This window comes from Urocitellus parryii, chromosome 7 (genome assembly GCF_045843805.1).
Source record: "Urocitellus parryii isolate mUroPar1 chromosome 7, mUroPar1.hap1, whole genome shotgun sequence".
NCBI classification, from domain to species: Eukaryota; Metazoa; Chordata; class Mammalia; order Rodentia; family Sciuridae; genus Urocitellus; species Urocitellus parryii.
Genome location: NC_135537.1, coordinates 4,533,070 through 4,546,945, shown reverse-complemented (window position 1 = coordinate 4,546,945; position 13,876 = coordinate 4,533,070). Strand labels below are relative to the sequence as shown.

The following is a 13,876-nucleotide window of genomic DNA, read 5'->3' as shown; positions in this document are numbered from 1 at the left end:
GAGCATGAGCTCCTCCTTCATCCTCCTGTTTACCCAGTGCTCAGGAGAGTCACGTTCACAGCATTTTTATAAGCATGCAAAATCGACAACAAACTTTTACATGCAGGCATTTACTTGAGATACAGAAATCCTAAGCAGCAAATTTGCTTGGTTAAGCAAAAAGGGATGACATGTGGGATGGGGCTGGGACTCGGTGGTAGAGCACTTGCCTTGCACATGTGAGGCACTGGGTTTGATCCTCAGCACCACACATTAAAATAAATAAATAAATAAAAAGACTTTGCTCTCCTCTCCAAAATGCTTACGAGAGAGAGAGAGAGAGAGAGAGAGAGAGAGAGAGAGAGAGAGAGAGAGAGAGAGAGAGAGAGAGAGAGAGAACCCTTATAATAGGATACAACCTTTATTTTATTTACTAAAGGCCTAGTATATTCTCAAGACTCTTATTCTAATTTTTTAAAAAAATGTGAAATGTTGTAGAGGAGAGAAAAGGACAGAAGGAGAAGAAAGAGGACAAGGAGTTTGTAAAGATTACTAGTTGTGTGTATTCACAGCCTATCTTGGTCTAGAAGCATTTTAAGTAGTAAAAGATTTTAATACATCTAAATGTCATGTAATAGGGGGCTTTTTGTTTGTTTGTTTGTTTTTTAATGGATATTTATTCCTAAAAGAAGGAAAACTACTTAAATGTGATAGCAGCAGTGTCTTGCTAGCTGAGGTCCTGATGCCCAAACTCCCCCTGCTTCCTCCAGACCCACCTTGTCCACAGGACTCTCCCACCCCATCCCCTCCCCGATCCTGGTTTGATCCAGGGGAAGTTCACACATCTGCTGACTCAGGAGCTGGTGCTACAGCCCCTGGCCTGGCTTACCTTCTCTCCCTGGGGTCCTGCCACACCAGGAGGGCCAGGTCTGCCCTGGGGGAAAGAAAGCAAAGTTGGGTCATGACAGGCACTGGGCTATGCAGGTGGAGGGGGAGAAGGAAAGAGTCAGCAGTTGCCCCTCTGAACCTGTGGCTTGTTTTCCCCCAGAAGCCCAGGTCCCCCACAACAGACTTTCTGGACTGGGCTTCCTGCTAGGAAGCTCTTTCTCCAATAACCTAGATCTTCATGTCCACCTCTCCCTCTTTCGAACCACTGCAGTGTGGTGCTGCACTCGGCAGGGGACACGGCAGAGGGAACCTGGGAGAGAGGCAGGAGGAGCAAATCACTCCTCTGCCCGGGCCCAGGCATTACAGAGGGCCAAGTCTGATGGAGCTCTCTGGGAATCCTCAGAGGTCTGAGCACTGGCTGAGTCTCCATGCTCAAGTGAAGAGGGAAGGCCAGGACCAGCTAAGGCCACAGGGAAACCGAGGCCCCAGAGGATGAAGGCAGAGCCTGCCTCCTCGTCAGTGCCCCAACACAATGTGCCCTTTCGGGAGTGGCCAGAACCAAAGCCAGAGCAAGCAAATCTCCTCGGAGCCTGGCACAGCAGTGCACACCTGAGGCAGGAGGGTCACAAGTTGGAGGCAACCTAGTAAATTTAGTGTGACCCCCTGCCTCAAAATAAAAAGGGCTGGGAATGTGGCTCAGTGGTTAACACATGCCTGGCATGCATGAGGCCCCGAGATCAATCCCCAGAGTAGAAAAAATACCCCAGAAAATCCCCATAGAGGGGAGAGGGGAGAGGCCCCAGGAGACCCCCACTGGGAGTCCTCATGTCAGGCTCCTCGGAGAAGCAAGGAGGGATCTGGGGGCAGCTGGACAAGCAGTGTTCACTTACTGACGGGGATTTCTGTCCTAATGACATGGAGGCACACTCAAGGCTGCACACACAAGCTCTCTCACCTTTAGCAAAAATGAACGGAGCCCACTCACCCACCAGGAGTCCCCCAGGGAATCAGAGAGGAGGTGCCCTCCCTCTGCTCCCCAGCCCACCCTCTACCACAGCCTGTGGTTTCTTTGTGTTTTTAAGGTTCTCCTGGGAAGGGGCCTCCTCTCTCAGCCGTCACCCAGTGGGTGTTCCCAGTGTGTGCTGGCATGGAAGCAGCACACCATGGATATTTTTAATATGCCACTTGGGTGGTACCTTGGGCAAATATTTAAGAAATGGTTCTGTGTTTACCATATAATGTCAATGAAAGGAGAGCAAGATATAAGAAAAATGAGATCTCAATTTGTTAAATGACAAGAAATATAAATCCAGATATTATTTCTGGGTGATGGGATTTAAGTACGCTAAAATTGATATGCTTACTATAATTAATTTATATATTGAGTATAGTTAATTTACATACATTCTGAACTATTTTTTATTTACATAAATATATTAATTGACTAACAAGTATGTTAAATAATACATTCAATATGATAAGCATCTTTCTAATAATCCTCAAAATGAATGTACAATTTTACTTAACTTTTACTTTTAAGAATATTCAAATTTAATTACTTTTGTAATATATTTTACATTCCCCTGCAAAAGTGCATAAAAGTTTTTGGAATATGTCATACATTCACATGCATAAGTGCATAAAATTTTCCTTCCCACCCTATCCTCCTGCCACTGTCCTTTTCCAGGGGCAACCATCTTGTTTATCTTTCCAGAGAGAAGCTGTGTGTTGTAAGTCCTCGATGCACTTTCCCCATTAACCATGTATCTGACAGATTCCCCGGGCCAGCACAGGAGGGTTCTGCACAATTTCCAAGGCTTCATCTCATTCCCCTGTAGCTATGCTTCCTGATTGATTCACCCAGTTCATATTGCCGAGCATTTCTAATCTTGTACTCTATGGACAAGATTGGAGCAGCAACCCCTGGACATGCATGTCACATGGGACATGAGCATGTCATCCACAGTCTTCGCATTCATGGCAACACGTCATGCTACTCAACATACAATTGACTTACAGTAGTCTATTCACTGGGACCCTCCAGCTCTGCAGCAGAGTCAACGAGGGTCACACAACTGGAATTTGGTCACTAAGCCTCCTGCTGTCTTCAGCTGACAGGAAGGAAGCCCAGGGACCAAGGCCCTCTGGAGTTTGATAGCAATCATTTCTGTCCTCTAGCAAAACCCAGCCACCATCCTGAGCACCCACCCACCTGCTCTCCTGTTTCCCCTGGCTTTCCTGGGAATCCATCCAGGCCTCGCTCGCCCTGGAAAAATAAGGACAATTAAAAAATGAATTACAAGCATGTGATCAACAGGCAGCAGCTGAATAGACACCACTCTGGTCACTGTCATGGAAAGTGTCCCAGCATGCTCAGCTCCACCCTCCATCAGGTACTTCTCAGCACAGGAAGGCCAAATGCACATGAGCACACAGATACACACACACACACACACACACACACACACATATACACACACACAGCCCTAGAGAGTGTCAAGGAACAGAGGTGAAGGGTCAGAGAAATCAGGCACGTGTCCCTTTCAGTTCCCAAATCTGTGACCCAGGGATGACCATGTAGCTTCTGTGAGCTGCAACCCTCCTTGTCATCTGGGTCTGCCTGGGATACATGTGTGGGATTTGCAATGCAGTTGCAAAAACCACAGGCACATTCCATGCATTATTCCTCCATCCAGTACACCCAGATGAACATCCACCACATTCCCCTGCTTGGAACACATCTAAGAACTGACTGCAGCTGGCCGTGCCTCCACCTAGAGCTCCCTTAAAGGCACTAGCTGTGTAACTTGGGAAAGTTGCTTTACCTCTCTGAGACTGTTAGTTCATGATGTTTCATAGGAGTGAGGATAATCCCTTCCTCAAAGACACCTGTGACTAAGACAGGAGATGGCACACCTGAAGCACTTGCTTCCGAGGACAGTCCAGGAGCAGTAACATTTTTCTCCCAGATTTGCACTGGTTTCCTTGAGACAGTGCTCACAGATATTGGCCTGTCCCATTAGTGGACCTAGGTCAGGGCTTCATGTCCTCACCAAGTGTCCTTCCAGCTGGCTATAAGAACTCAGATGATGAAGAAAGGCCGATGTCCCGAGGTGGATCTGTGCCTATGTTGACACTTCACTGAGCCCAGCAGACACGCTCCCCTTCCCTGTGTCCACACTGTGCTAACTCAAGCTCAGCTTCAAGGTCACCTCCTTGACTTTGGCCTTCCCATTCCTCCTGGGGACTGCTGGCTGCCTGGGATATGGTTCTGTCCCTTAATCTGGCGGCGAGGGACAGGAAAGAGCTGCCCAACTCAGCTTCCCAGGGCAACTGCTGACAACTCCCCCAGGACCACCTGCAGCCATGGATTTGACCTTGGGAGATGTCCCAGATCCTCTCTCAGCTCCACAGCTGGACTTCCTCTCACCCTGCATCTGTGACAATGCACTCATGTCCATGTTCTCTTCCCAAAGTCACTCCACATATCTAGTAGGCCGATGTACACATTTCTGTTTTCAAGCTCTATTGTATACATGGTTTTGAAAAACTGGTTCATCGCAGGAGATCTGAGGAGAAGGAGAGGAGAGCTGTCTGTGCTTCCTCTCTGCTGATTCCACATCTGTTATTGCTCCTTCTCTTCTTCCAAACTCTAAAGTTGGCAGGCTGGAGCCCCAGCAACCGATGGGGAAATTTAGGACTCGGGAGAAGAACCCACTTTGTGCAGTTGGCATAAATAGAGTCCGGGCCTCCTGACCCTTAGCCCCTGGTCTATTTCCACTACCCCTGGGCCTAAGCATACAGGGCGCAGCACCCAGTACATGCTCCCAATGCCCACAGTCACCCTTAGTTGTCAGGGCACCTGGTTTTCCAGAAAAAAACTGTGGTTGACAGTGGTCAATTCCCAGGGTCTTTAGTGAGTGGACTCCTCTCTGTCCTCACCAGATGCATCTCACTGTCTGCCAACCAGCAGGACTCAGCAGCCCCTGACGGCCTCTGGGCTTCACTGTCCCTCAACAGCAGGATCTACTCTCACCTACAGAGCCTTCCCCCACCTGTGTCCACACAGACATCCTCTGAAAAGCCCCAGAAGCAGGGCTGCGTCCCTCATCACAGTGAACACCCACACCGACGGACGGGTGGTGACTCCTGGCCCAGGCTGTGCTGGGACGTGGCCCAGCAGCTAGAAGGGCCTGTCTCAAGGGAAGATTGAAACTTCCTTCTTGCTGATGTCAGAGTCAGAGAGGTTCCTGAGAACACAGACTACTTTAAGTACCCATCAAATGTAAGAACTGGAAAAGGGCCCAGGGCAGCATGGAGCCCTGGCTTCTTGTTTGGCAGATGGAGAAATGGAGGTGCCCAAGTCCACAAGCACATCAGCGAGAGAGGCAGAAATCACACCCAAAGCTGAGCTAGCGGAATGCACAGCTCGCCCTCCCCGCTTCTCTGTCTCTCCTCTCACCCTCTGTACTCGGGGCGCGCTGCCCAGGACCCCGCTAAGCTTGTTAGAGAAGTTAACTCATCTAATCCTGGTGCCGTCTCATGCGGTAGATACTCTGAACTTCTGCATGGAGGAAACTTGAGCCTCGAGGTTAAATGGCTCTCCAAAGGTTATGCTGCCCACAGACAGAGTCCAGAGCCGGGGTCCAAACATCGTCTCCAGAATCACTGCAGGGCTGACCCACACCACGGGGATGCTACACACTGGAGGGACTCAGGCTGTGGGAGGCACTAACTGAACCTTCTCCCCTGGACATGGCTTGGAGGTGCCCTCCACTTCTTGAGCTTCCCCACATTGACTTCAGCAGAAAGGGCTGTGGGCCACCTAGGGAGGGAGTCCAGGGGAACATCCCACCGTGTTCCAGTGCTTCAGGCCTGGACTACCACACAGGGGAAGGAAAGGCTGGGACGAGAGGCTTCTACACCTTGTTCTTCTTCTCACAGAACACATGGCATCAGGAATACCCCACCTCAGCTTCCCCCAATGTACAGTAAGGAGAGTGCGCCAGGTTTCTCCCGTCGTTACAGGTCTGGGATGTCCAGAGGACTGCCGCTTTTGTTGACTAGACAAAGTCTTAATGCAAACAAGATGATGCTAGGAGCTTGCTGGAGAGGCTGCCCAACACCTCAGGAAAGGCTGCTGTCTCCAAATAGTGTTTGGAAGAAACAAAGCTCTGAATCATGTACAGCTGGGTGCCTCTGAAGCAGGTGGGAACGGAAGCAGGTGTTTATGGACCATCCATTACGAGCTGGACACTTCTGTTATCTCATCCGGCCTTCCCACCAGCTACACTGAAGACGGTAATTCTTCCATTCTGTCCATGAGGAACTGAGGCAGCTCAGGGCAGTCCCAGCTCTCAGTGGCAGGCTTCCCCTCACAAGGCCACAGTCACCCCTCGGCTGGCCAGTCTTCACTTCCTGGGAAAGCTGGTCACACCATCCTCAGAACTGAAGCCATAGCACCCGGGGCACCCTGAGACCACAGTTCAGATGGTGGCTGGGCCCACCTGAGCCCTCATGGGTGCTCTGTCTCTGTGACATGTCCTAGATACCATGACACAGCTTCCTGTCTGCTGCTTCATCCAGACCTGTGGCTTCATCTCAGCCTCCACTCCAAAATAAACCATCTGCACCCACACCACACGTCTCCAAAGTTCACACGACACTGGCGCTCAAGGCCCTCTGCAATCCGAGCTTGATCGTGGCTCCCACAGCATCCCAGCTCATACCCAGTGCCATCCCAGTGTGTTCCCGAGAGGAGAACTGACCAGATGCTTTGCACCAAGTGCTGCCTCAGCCAGTGAGGACCCGAGATGCAGGAGGCAGGAGTGTCCTGCTCAAGAAGCTGAGAACTCCCGTGTGTGTAGGACACAAGCAACCACGGCAGTCGGGTGAAACTGCACAGCTTCTAGAAGCACAGAGGAGGAAGCTCTGGGCAGGCCAGGAGCCCAGGGAGACCTGGGAGGGAGCCATACGTGGGCCCAGAGTCAGAGGGTCAAGGGGATACTTGAGGCAGCACTGCTGGGGGGTGGTGCATGAATGAAGGAAAGAGTGGATGGATTAACGGATGGATGACTAAATCCAACTTCCCACACATTTCTAGTCAGACTGAAGGCTCCCTAGGCCAAAAGTCAAGCTTAGACGTTTTTGGATCCTTTATGGCACATTAAAAACATAAACACTTCATAGGTAATTCTTAATTTATTTCAGGATCTCCTCAATATTCTCTCAGGAGGCAGAAGACACGGTAGCACCAGCAGGTGCCCCTGTGAGTACCAGCCTCCTGGGCAGATGAGCTGACAAATGCCAAGACTCCTCGGGTCTACAAATCAAGAGCAGTGGAGGCCTCGCAGGAGGGCTGTTTTTAAAATTCCCCTTTCACAGTTGTATCAGCGCTGGGTGACTTGAACCCACACCATCTGGAGCCGGGGTGTAGGTTGGAACACTGACCCCAGGTGAAGCACCGAGGGCCCCCTGAACAGGACCTCTGTGGGCCCGGAAGTAACTGCTCCTGCCTGAGGATTCTTGGATGCCCCTCTCTCCAGCTGGCTCAACCCCAGGCCTCTGGTCAGTGGAGAAACCACAACCTTGGCCTCTCAGCTGCTCAGGGTTTCTGGCCTCCCTTTTGAGGCCCCATGCTGGTATTGGACCTGGATCTAAAGGCCAAGGTCCTGGGGGTTCTGGGGGTTTGCATCTCTTCCAAATGTAGCTGCCTCTTGTCTGAGCAAACCTGGCTCCTTCCAGATCACTGTCCTCCACTTGCGTTTCTACACCTTTGATTCACCCTGGCTCTTTTTATCAGGGACCTGGTCTTGAGACAGGATTTCATGGAGTTGTCTACTATTCATTCATAGATTCATCAGACACTGAGGGCCACCTATGTTCCGGGGTCTACTCTTAACACTGTGCACCTGTGGCCCTGCGTTGTGTTGACTTTGTAAGTATCTGTTATTCCCCCTAAGCTCTTGGACCCCTAAGGGCAGCACCTGTGTCTCAGTCCTCTCTGGACGTGGCCTGTACCTGACACTCAGTGGGTGCCAAGACTGAGTGCCCAGGGACCTGTTCATCAATGGCACCACAAACCCCCCGTTTCTTCACTTCAAGGTAACTGAGGAGCAGAGAAGTTATATAACTTGCTAGGTCAGATGCCAGTCCATGGCCAGAACCAGGACCTTCCAAGCCCCAAGCCAGGACTCTGTCTGGAAGCCCTGACCTCTGTCTCTTGGAGAGGATGCTAGGCCTGCAGGGACAAGACACAGCCTTCAGCACAGCTTACCTGGAGGGTGGGACATTGACACTGCACCACACTGGTCCTCACCACACATGCATACCCATATGTGCACACCCATGTCATGTGCCCAAACATACCTGCACACACATACACACGCCAAGCGTGGACAGTCCCAGCACCTCCTCCCGCTGGAGAGTGGAGAGTGCTGCGGGTGATCAGCACAGCCTGCACGTACCTTTTCTCCTCGAGGTCCTCTTTCCCCTCGTTCTCCTTGGAGACCCTGCGGAGGTAAGAGCAGTGACACCACCACAGCCTGCTTCTCTGGGCTAGACCCCTGAGGCCTCTGGAGAACCTCCTGGGAGCCTCCAGCTCCGGGTGCAGGAGAGGGAGGTGGCAAAGACCCTGTGTAGCAGTGTAGTCCTGCTAATGCCACATAGCGGCCTGGGTTCCTCCTTGGGCCGGGGTCACTGATCCAGGCCATTTCCAGGGTGGAGGGGAGCCTGTAGGGCTGTTCTCCTGGTCTCATGGCTATAGACCGGAACCTCTGAGCTCACCTGGCCAAGGGCAGAAATGTGGCTTCAGAGTCAGACCCTTCCACCTGAAGCCTGCAATTCCACTGTGCCATGGATTCCAGAAAGGGGCCCTCTTTGAATTGGAGACTCTGGGGCCTTTTACACACACCCCTCCTCCTGCCCCAGGGAAGAGTTGCTGCACTGGCCCCTCCCGTAGAGCAGCAGCAGGGCCCTGTGCTATGAACTCCTTGTGTGGTTCCTCCCTCTTCTCTCCTTTCTCGAAGAAGGGACCCTTGGGCATTCCATGGGGAGGGTGTTAAACATGGCAGACACATCCCAGAACTTCCCATTGGTTCCAGGAATAATTTGTGCATTTGTACTGAAGAGCAAAGCATCAGAGCCACAAGACACCGTGCTAAAGGGCAGAGGGTCTTCAGGGACACCTGGGTCTGGGGATTAGTGGACATGGATTCTGTTTTAATCCCATCTAAATATTTGGGCTGTGCAGACTGAGATGGGAGGTCCTGAGTGCCCAGGAGGCTGAGCAAGCTGCTTTACCTGAAAGTGACTTTCTACACTGCTGCCAATCTCAACCCTTTTTTAATGAGAATGAAGAAAGGGTCGATGCTCAAGAAGCCACAGGGCCCTTCTATGCCATAGTCACCCACTCTCCACTCCTTTACCCACTGGAGATTCTGCACCTGTGACTGGCACTGGTCTAGGGACCGGAAATCCAATAGACTTCACTACCTTCCAGAGGGGGCAAACTGGACAGGTGGGTAAAAGTGGCTTCTTTCAACCAAGTGTCAGAGACCCCTGGGCTCTATCCTGTTTTTGAACCTTGGAATGGGGGTCTCAGGAATGTGTTTGAACCTATCCCCCAGGTGATTCTTATGTACCACAGCATTTAAGAAATTCTGGTCTAAAAGAAGAGAGACCGATGCTTCTTGGGCATCACTATGTGCCAACAGCAAGTCCTCATCAAGCAGATTCAGTGAGGCTCTGGCCAGAGAGCCGGGCTCCTGATTGATGGGCAAAGAGACAGCATCCCTCCCAGACAGGAGCCTTTACTTACAGGAGCTCCAGCTTGCCCAGGAGGCCCCGGAAGTCCAGGTGGTCCTTGGGGACCCTGCAGAAGAGCATTCACAAAAGTTTTAGAGATAAAAACAACAGATAATAGCTGCTCAGTCAGTGACCGTGTTTCATACAAAGATCCACAGGTTTGCATGCCAAGAGCTGCCTGCACTGCCTGAACCATCTCTCCAGGAGACAGCCCTGGACCTCTGCTTCCTCTCCCCTACTGATGGAGCCATGTTCACACCCAGATCGGCCAGACGTCAAGCAACAGCTCTGGCGTGCCCTCTGAGCCCAGATGCAGCAATTTCCATTTCCACTTGCCCCACATCCCTCTGCCTTCTGAGATCTGGCCTGGACACAATCACGTCTTTTGCAGAAGCACAGCTGATTCCTGTGTGTTGAGAGCCACAGCCAAAGGGGCCCCAGAAAACTTCCAGCTGCCAGCAAACTCCCAGCTGCCGGCTGATGATTGGCTCACAGTGGCCCCAGCAACATCTAGCTGATTGGCTCCTCTGTGGTGATGTTCATTGGGCTGTTTCCCTGCCCTTCAGACTGCCAGCTGATGATTGGCTCACAGCGGCCCCAGCAACATCTAGCTGATTGGCTCCTCTGCGGTCATGTTCATTGGGCTGTTTCCCTGCCCTTCAGACTACGGAACTGCTCATTGGGGGACTTCTTTGGCTCCGCCCACGCGACCTAGCCAATCGGCCTCAAGAGCAGGAGGATTGTGGGAGGTGGTTGTTGGTGTGTGGGAGAGGCTTGTGGAAGCCGGTGGTGGCAGTTGGGCTCTGAGGGTTTTTCCTGAGGAGCTGTTTTGTTTGGCGTTTGTAGTTTTAAAAATAAAGTTTGTTTCTTTTGACAAGTGGCTCCTGAATTGTGCCCAGTCAGACTGCGGCATTTGGTGGCCCGTACGGGGAGCGACTGAGGGTAAGTAAACTGCTCGCCCCTGAGGGCAGGGCGAGAGGATGGGTAGCCATTCTAAGTTTACTCTTTTGTTTTGCTTCATTTTTGTTTTAAGTTGCCTATCCCTGGAGATGAGTGAGACGGAAGAAAAACCGCTCACATTTGAGGAAAAACTATTTGCGTTTGAGGAACAGATAGGGAGAAAGGTCGGATGGACATTTCAGTCCCTGGAGATGAGTGAGACGGAAGAAAAACCGCTCACAACTGAGGAAAAACTATTTGCGTCTGAGGAACAGATAGGGAGAAAGGACGGATGCACATGTCAGGAGGATAGAAAGGCTATAATGAAATTTTGTTGTTCCATTTTTATTGGATTCTGTCTCGGTTTGGTTTGGTGTTATCTTGCTGGGTTGTATTATAGTAGAAATACGGGATCAGCAATTAGTAAAAAACAAACCGAAAGAGTGTTAAGTAAATTGTTAGACGAAGGAGGCATCTCAGTAAAATCAAGAATACTCAGGGCATACGTTGATACAATACAAAAATATAGCCCATGGCTTTTTAAGGAGGAGTTGTTAGATATATCACAATGGAACCATCATGGTGAAGATTTAAAAAGAATAGAAAAGTACAACCCAGGGACTCTGCCAGTTGGCACATTGACATTGTGGGCGAACGTATCTGGTTTGCTTAGTCCAAAGCCTTCAGATCAGACAAAGGTAGAGGAAGGAGAAGACATATTGATTCAAGTAAAAGAGGTCTCTCAAGTTAGTCAGAATGAGGAAAAGATTCAAGTACAAGAGAAGGTCTTACAAGCTAGTGAGACAGAGGAAGGAAGTTTAGAGCAGAAAAAGCCATCAGGGGAAAAGTTACAACAGGAGACTGCTAATAACACCTTTCTATCAGAGAGCGAAAGTCTCCAACCAACAGCACCACCTCTACAGGAGACTGCTACTAACAGCATTCTATCACCAGAGGGCATAAGTGTCCAATCAACAGCACCACCTCCATATGCTAAGAGACTCCCAACCCCCGCAGTTGATAGTTGGGATCCTGAGACAGGATCTCAAGTATGCCCTGTATTTGAGGTAGGAGGGCAGCGAATTCACCAGGGTTTATTTTACAAAACAGTGAAGGAGCTAAAAGAGGCTGTAACAACCTATGGTCCTCAAGCACCCTTCACTGTAAGCTTGATCGAATCCATTACCAACTTAAACATGACGCCAGCAGATTGGGCTAATATGTGTAAAGCTGTGCTAACTGGAGGACAATACCTGTTATGGAAGGTTGCTAATGAGGAATTTTGCAAGGAGACAGCTATGGGAAATGCAGCAGCTGGTTATCCTCAGAGAAATCTAGATATGTTGTTAGGAAAGGGACCTTATGAGGATCGGCAGCAACAACTTGCATATGATCCTGGTGTATACGCACAAATTGCTATAGATGCACTTAAGGCATGGAAGACTTTACAAGGACATGGAGGTTTACAAGGTCAATTATCTAAGATAATACAAGGAGCTAATGAACCTTATGCTGAATTTGTAGATAGGCTTATTCAAACAGCTACCAGAGTTTTTGGGAATACAGAACAAGCAATGCCATTAATAAAACAACTGGCTTATGACCAAGCGAATCGTTGGTGCAGAGATATCATTAGACCATGGAAACAGGAAGATTTAAACAAATATATTAAATTGTGTAGAGACATTAATGAACAAGAGCAAGTCATGGCAGCTGCAGTAAAACAGGCTTTAGATGCCAGAGACATTAATGAACAAGGGCAAATTGTTGCAGCTGCAGTAAAACAGGCTTTAGATGCCAGAGACATTAATGAACAAGGGCAAATTGTGGCAGCTGCAGTAAAACAGGCTTTAGATGCCGGGCTAAGAACATGCTACAATTGTCAACAAGCAGGACATTTTAAAAGGAATTGCCCCATAGGAGGAGGGTTTAACAATACTAGGTATCAAAGGAATAGAATACCGGGTATTTGTCCACGATGCCGTAGAGGGAGACATTGGGCTAATGAATGCCGTTCTCAAACCACCATAGAGGGTACTCCATTATCAAAAAACGAACAAGGACAAGGTTTTTATCCACAATATCGTGGACAAAGGCATCGGGCTCCGTTGCCAAAAAACGGACAGGGGGCCCCAATGCTCCGGGGCCCCAAACCACAAATATACGGAGCTCTGGAGGAACCCAGCAACCCCAGCAACCCCATCAGGGTAGTGCCCAGGGCATCAGATCCCTCATCAGACAAACCAGAGGGAGCGCAGGGTTGGACATCTGCGCCTCTGCCAGAGCAGTACTAACTCCAGAGATGGGAGTTCAAATCATTCCCACAGGGGTGAAAGGACCTCTTCCCAAAGGAACAGTAGGCTTATTATTGGGACGCAGCTCTTCTACTCTAAAAGGACTTTTGATAAGTCCTGGGGTAATTGATCCCGATTATGAAGGTGAAATAAAAATTATAGCCAGTTCTCCAAAGGGTATATCAGTAATTTCACCAGGAGATAGAATAGCACAATTACTAATAATACCAAGCCTACATGATAAATTTTCCAGTCATGTTGTAGAAAGAGGTTCCAAGGGATTAGGCTCCACAGGTGTAGATTGGGCTATGCTTTCTTTAAATTTAGATTCTCGCCCCATGCTAAAACTAAATATTCAAGGACATGAATTTAATGGGCTACTAGATACAGGTGCAGACCTTAGCATTATCTCTCGTCAAGAATGGCCAAAACATTGGCCATTACAACAAGCCACTCAAACGCTTCGAGGCCTAGGAGTGGCGAATAATCCCGATAAAAGTGCAATGGTATTAGATTGGAAGGATCCTGAAGGATGTGAAGGAACTATACAGCCATATGTATTGGATCATCTTCCTGTAAATTTATGGGGACGAGATGTCTTAGATCAATTAGGTTTGACATTAACAAATAATATCAATCAAAATGCACCCACTATTATGGCTAGACAAGGTTTTAGGAAAGGAAAAAGATTAGAAAAACAAGAACAAGGTATAGCAGCACCAATACAAATAAATCAAGGAACAGACAGACATGGGTTGGATTTTCACAAAGGGCCACTGAGACAATAAAAATTACCTGGAAATCAGAAAGACCAGTATGGGTCCCTCAGTGGCCCTTGACTAAAGAAAAGATACAAGTAGCCCATGATCTGGTCAAACAACAATTAGTGGAAGGACATATACAACCTTCTGTATCTCCCCATAATACTCCCATTTTTGTCATCAAAAAGAAATCTGGTAAATGGAGATTAT

The 13,876-nt window shown here is 49.3% G+C and overlaps 1 protein-coding gene across 1 annotated transcript in view; it reads right to left on the bottom strand.

Annotated features, from left to right (window-relative positions):
* Positions 1–13,876, bottom strand: part of Col22a1 (collagen type XXII alpha 1 chain) — a 240,251-nt gene that overhangs the window by 133,516 nt on the left and 92,859 nt on the right. The window contains exons 16-19 of the mRNA XM_026407769.2: positions 9,686–9,739; positions 8,334–8,378; positions 3,080–3,133; positions 869–913 (exon numbers count right to left, since the gene is read on the bottom strand). Coding sequence (XP_026263554.2) covers positions 869–913; positions 3,080–3,133; positions 8,334–8,378; positions 9,686–9,739 — 198 coding nt within the window. The remainder of the gene's footprint in view (positions 1–868; positions 914–3,079; positions 3,134–8,333; positions 8,379–9,685; positions 9,740–13,876) is intronic.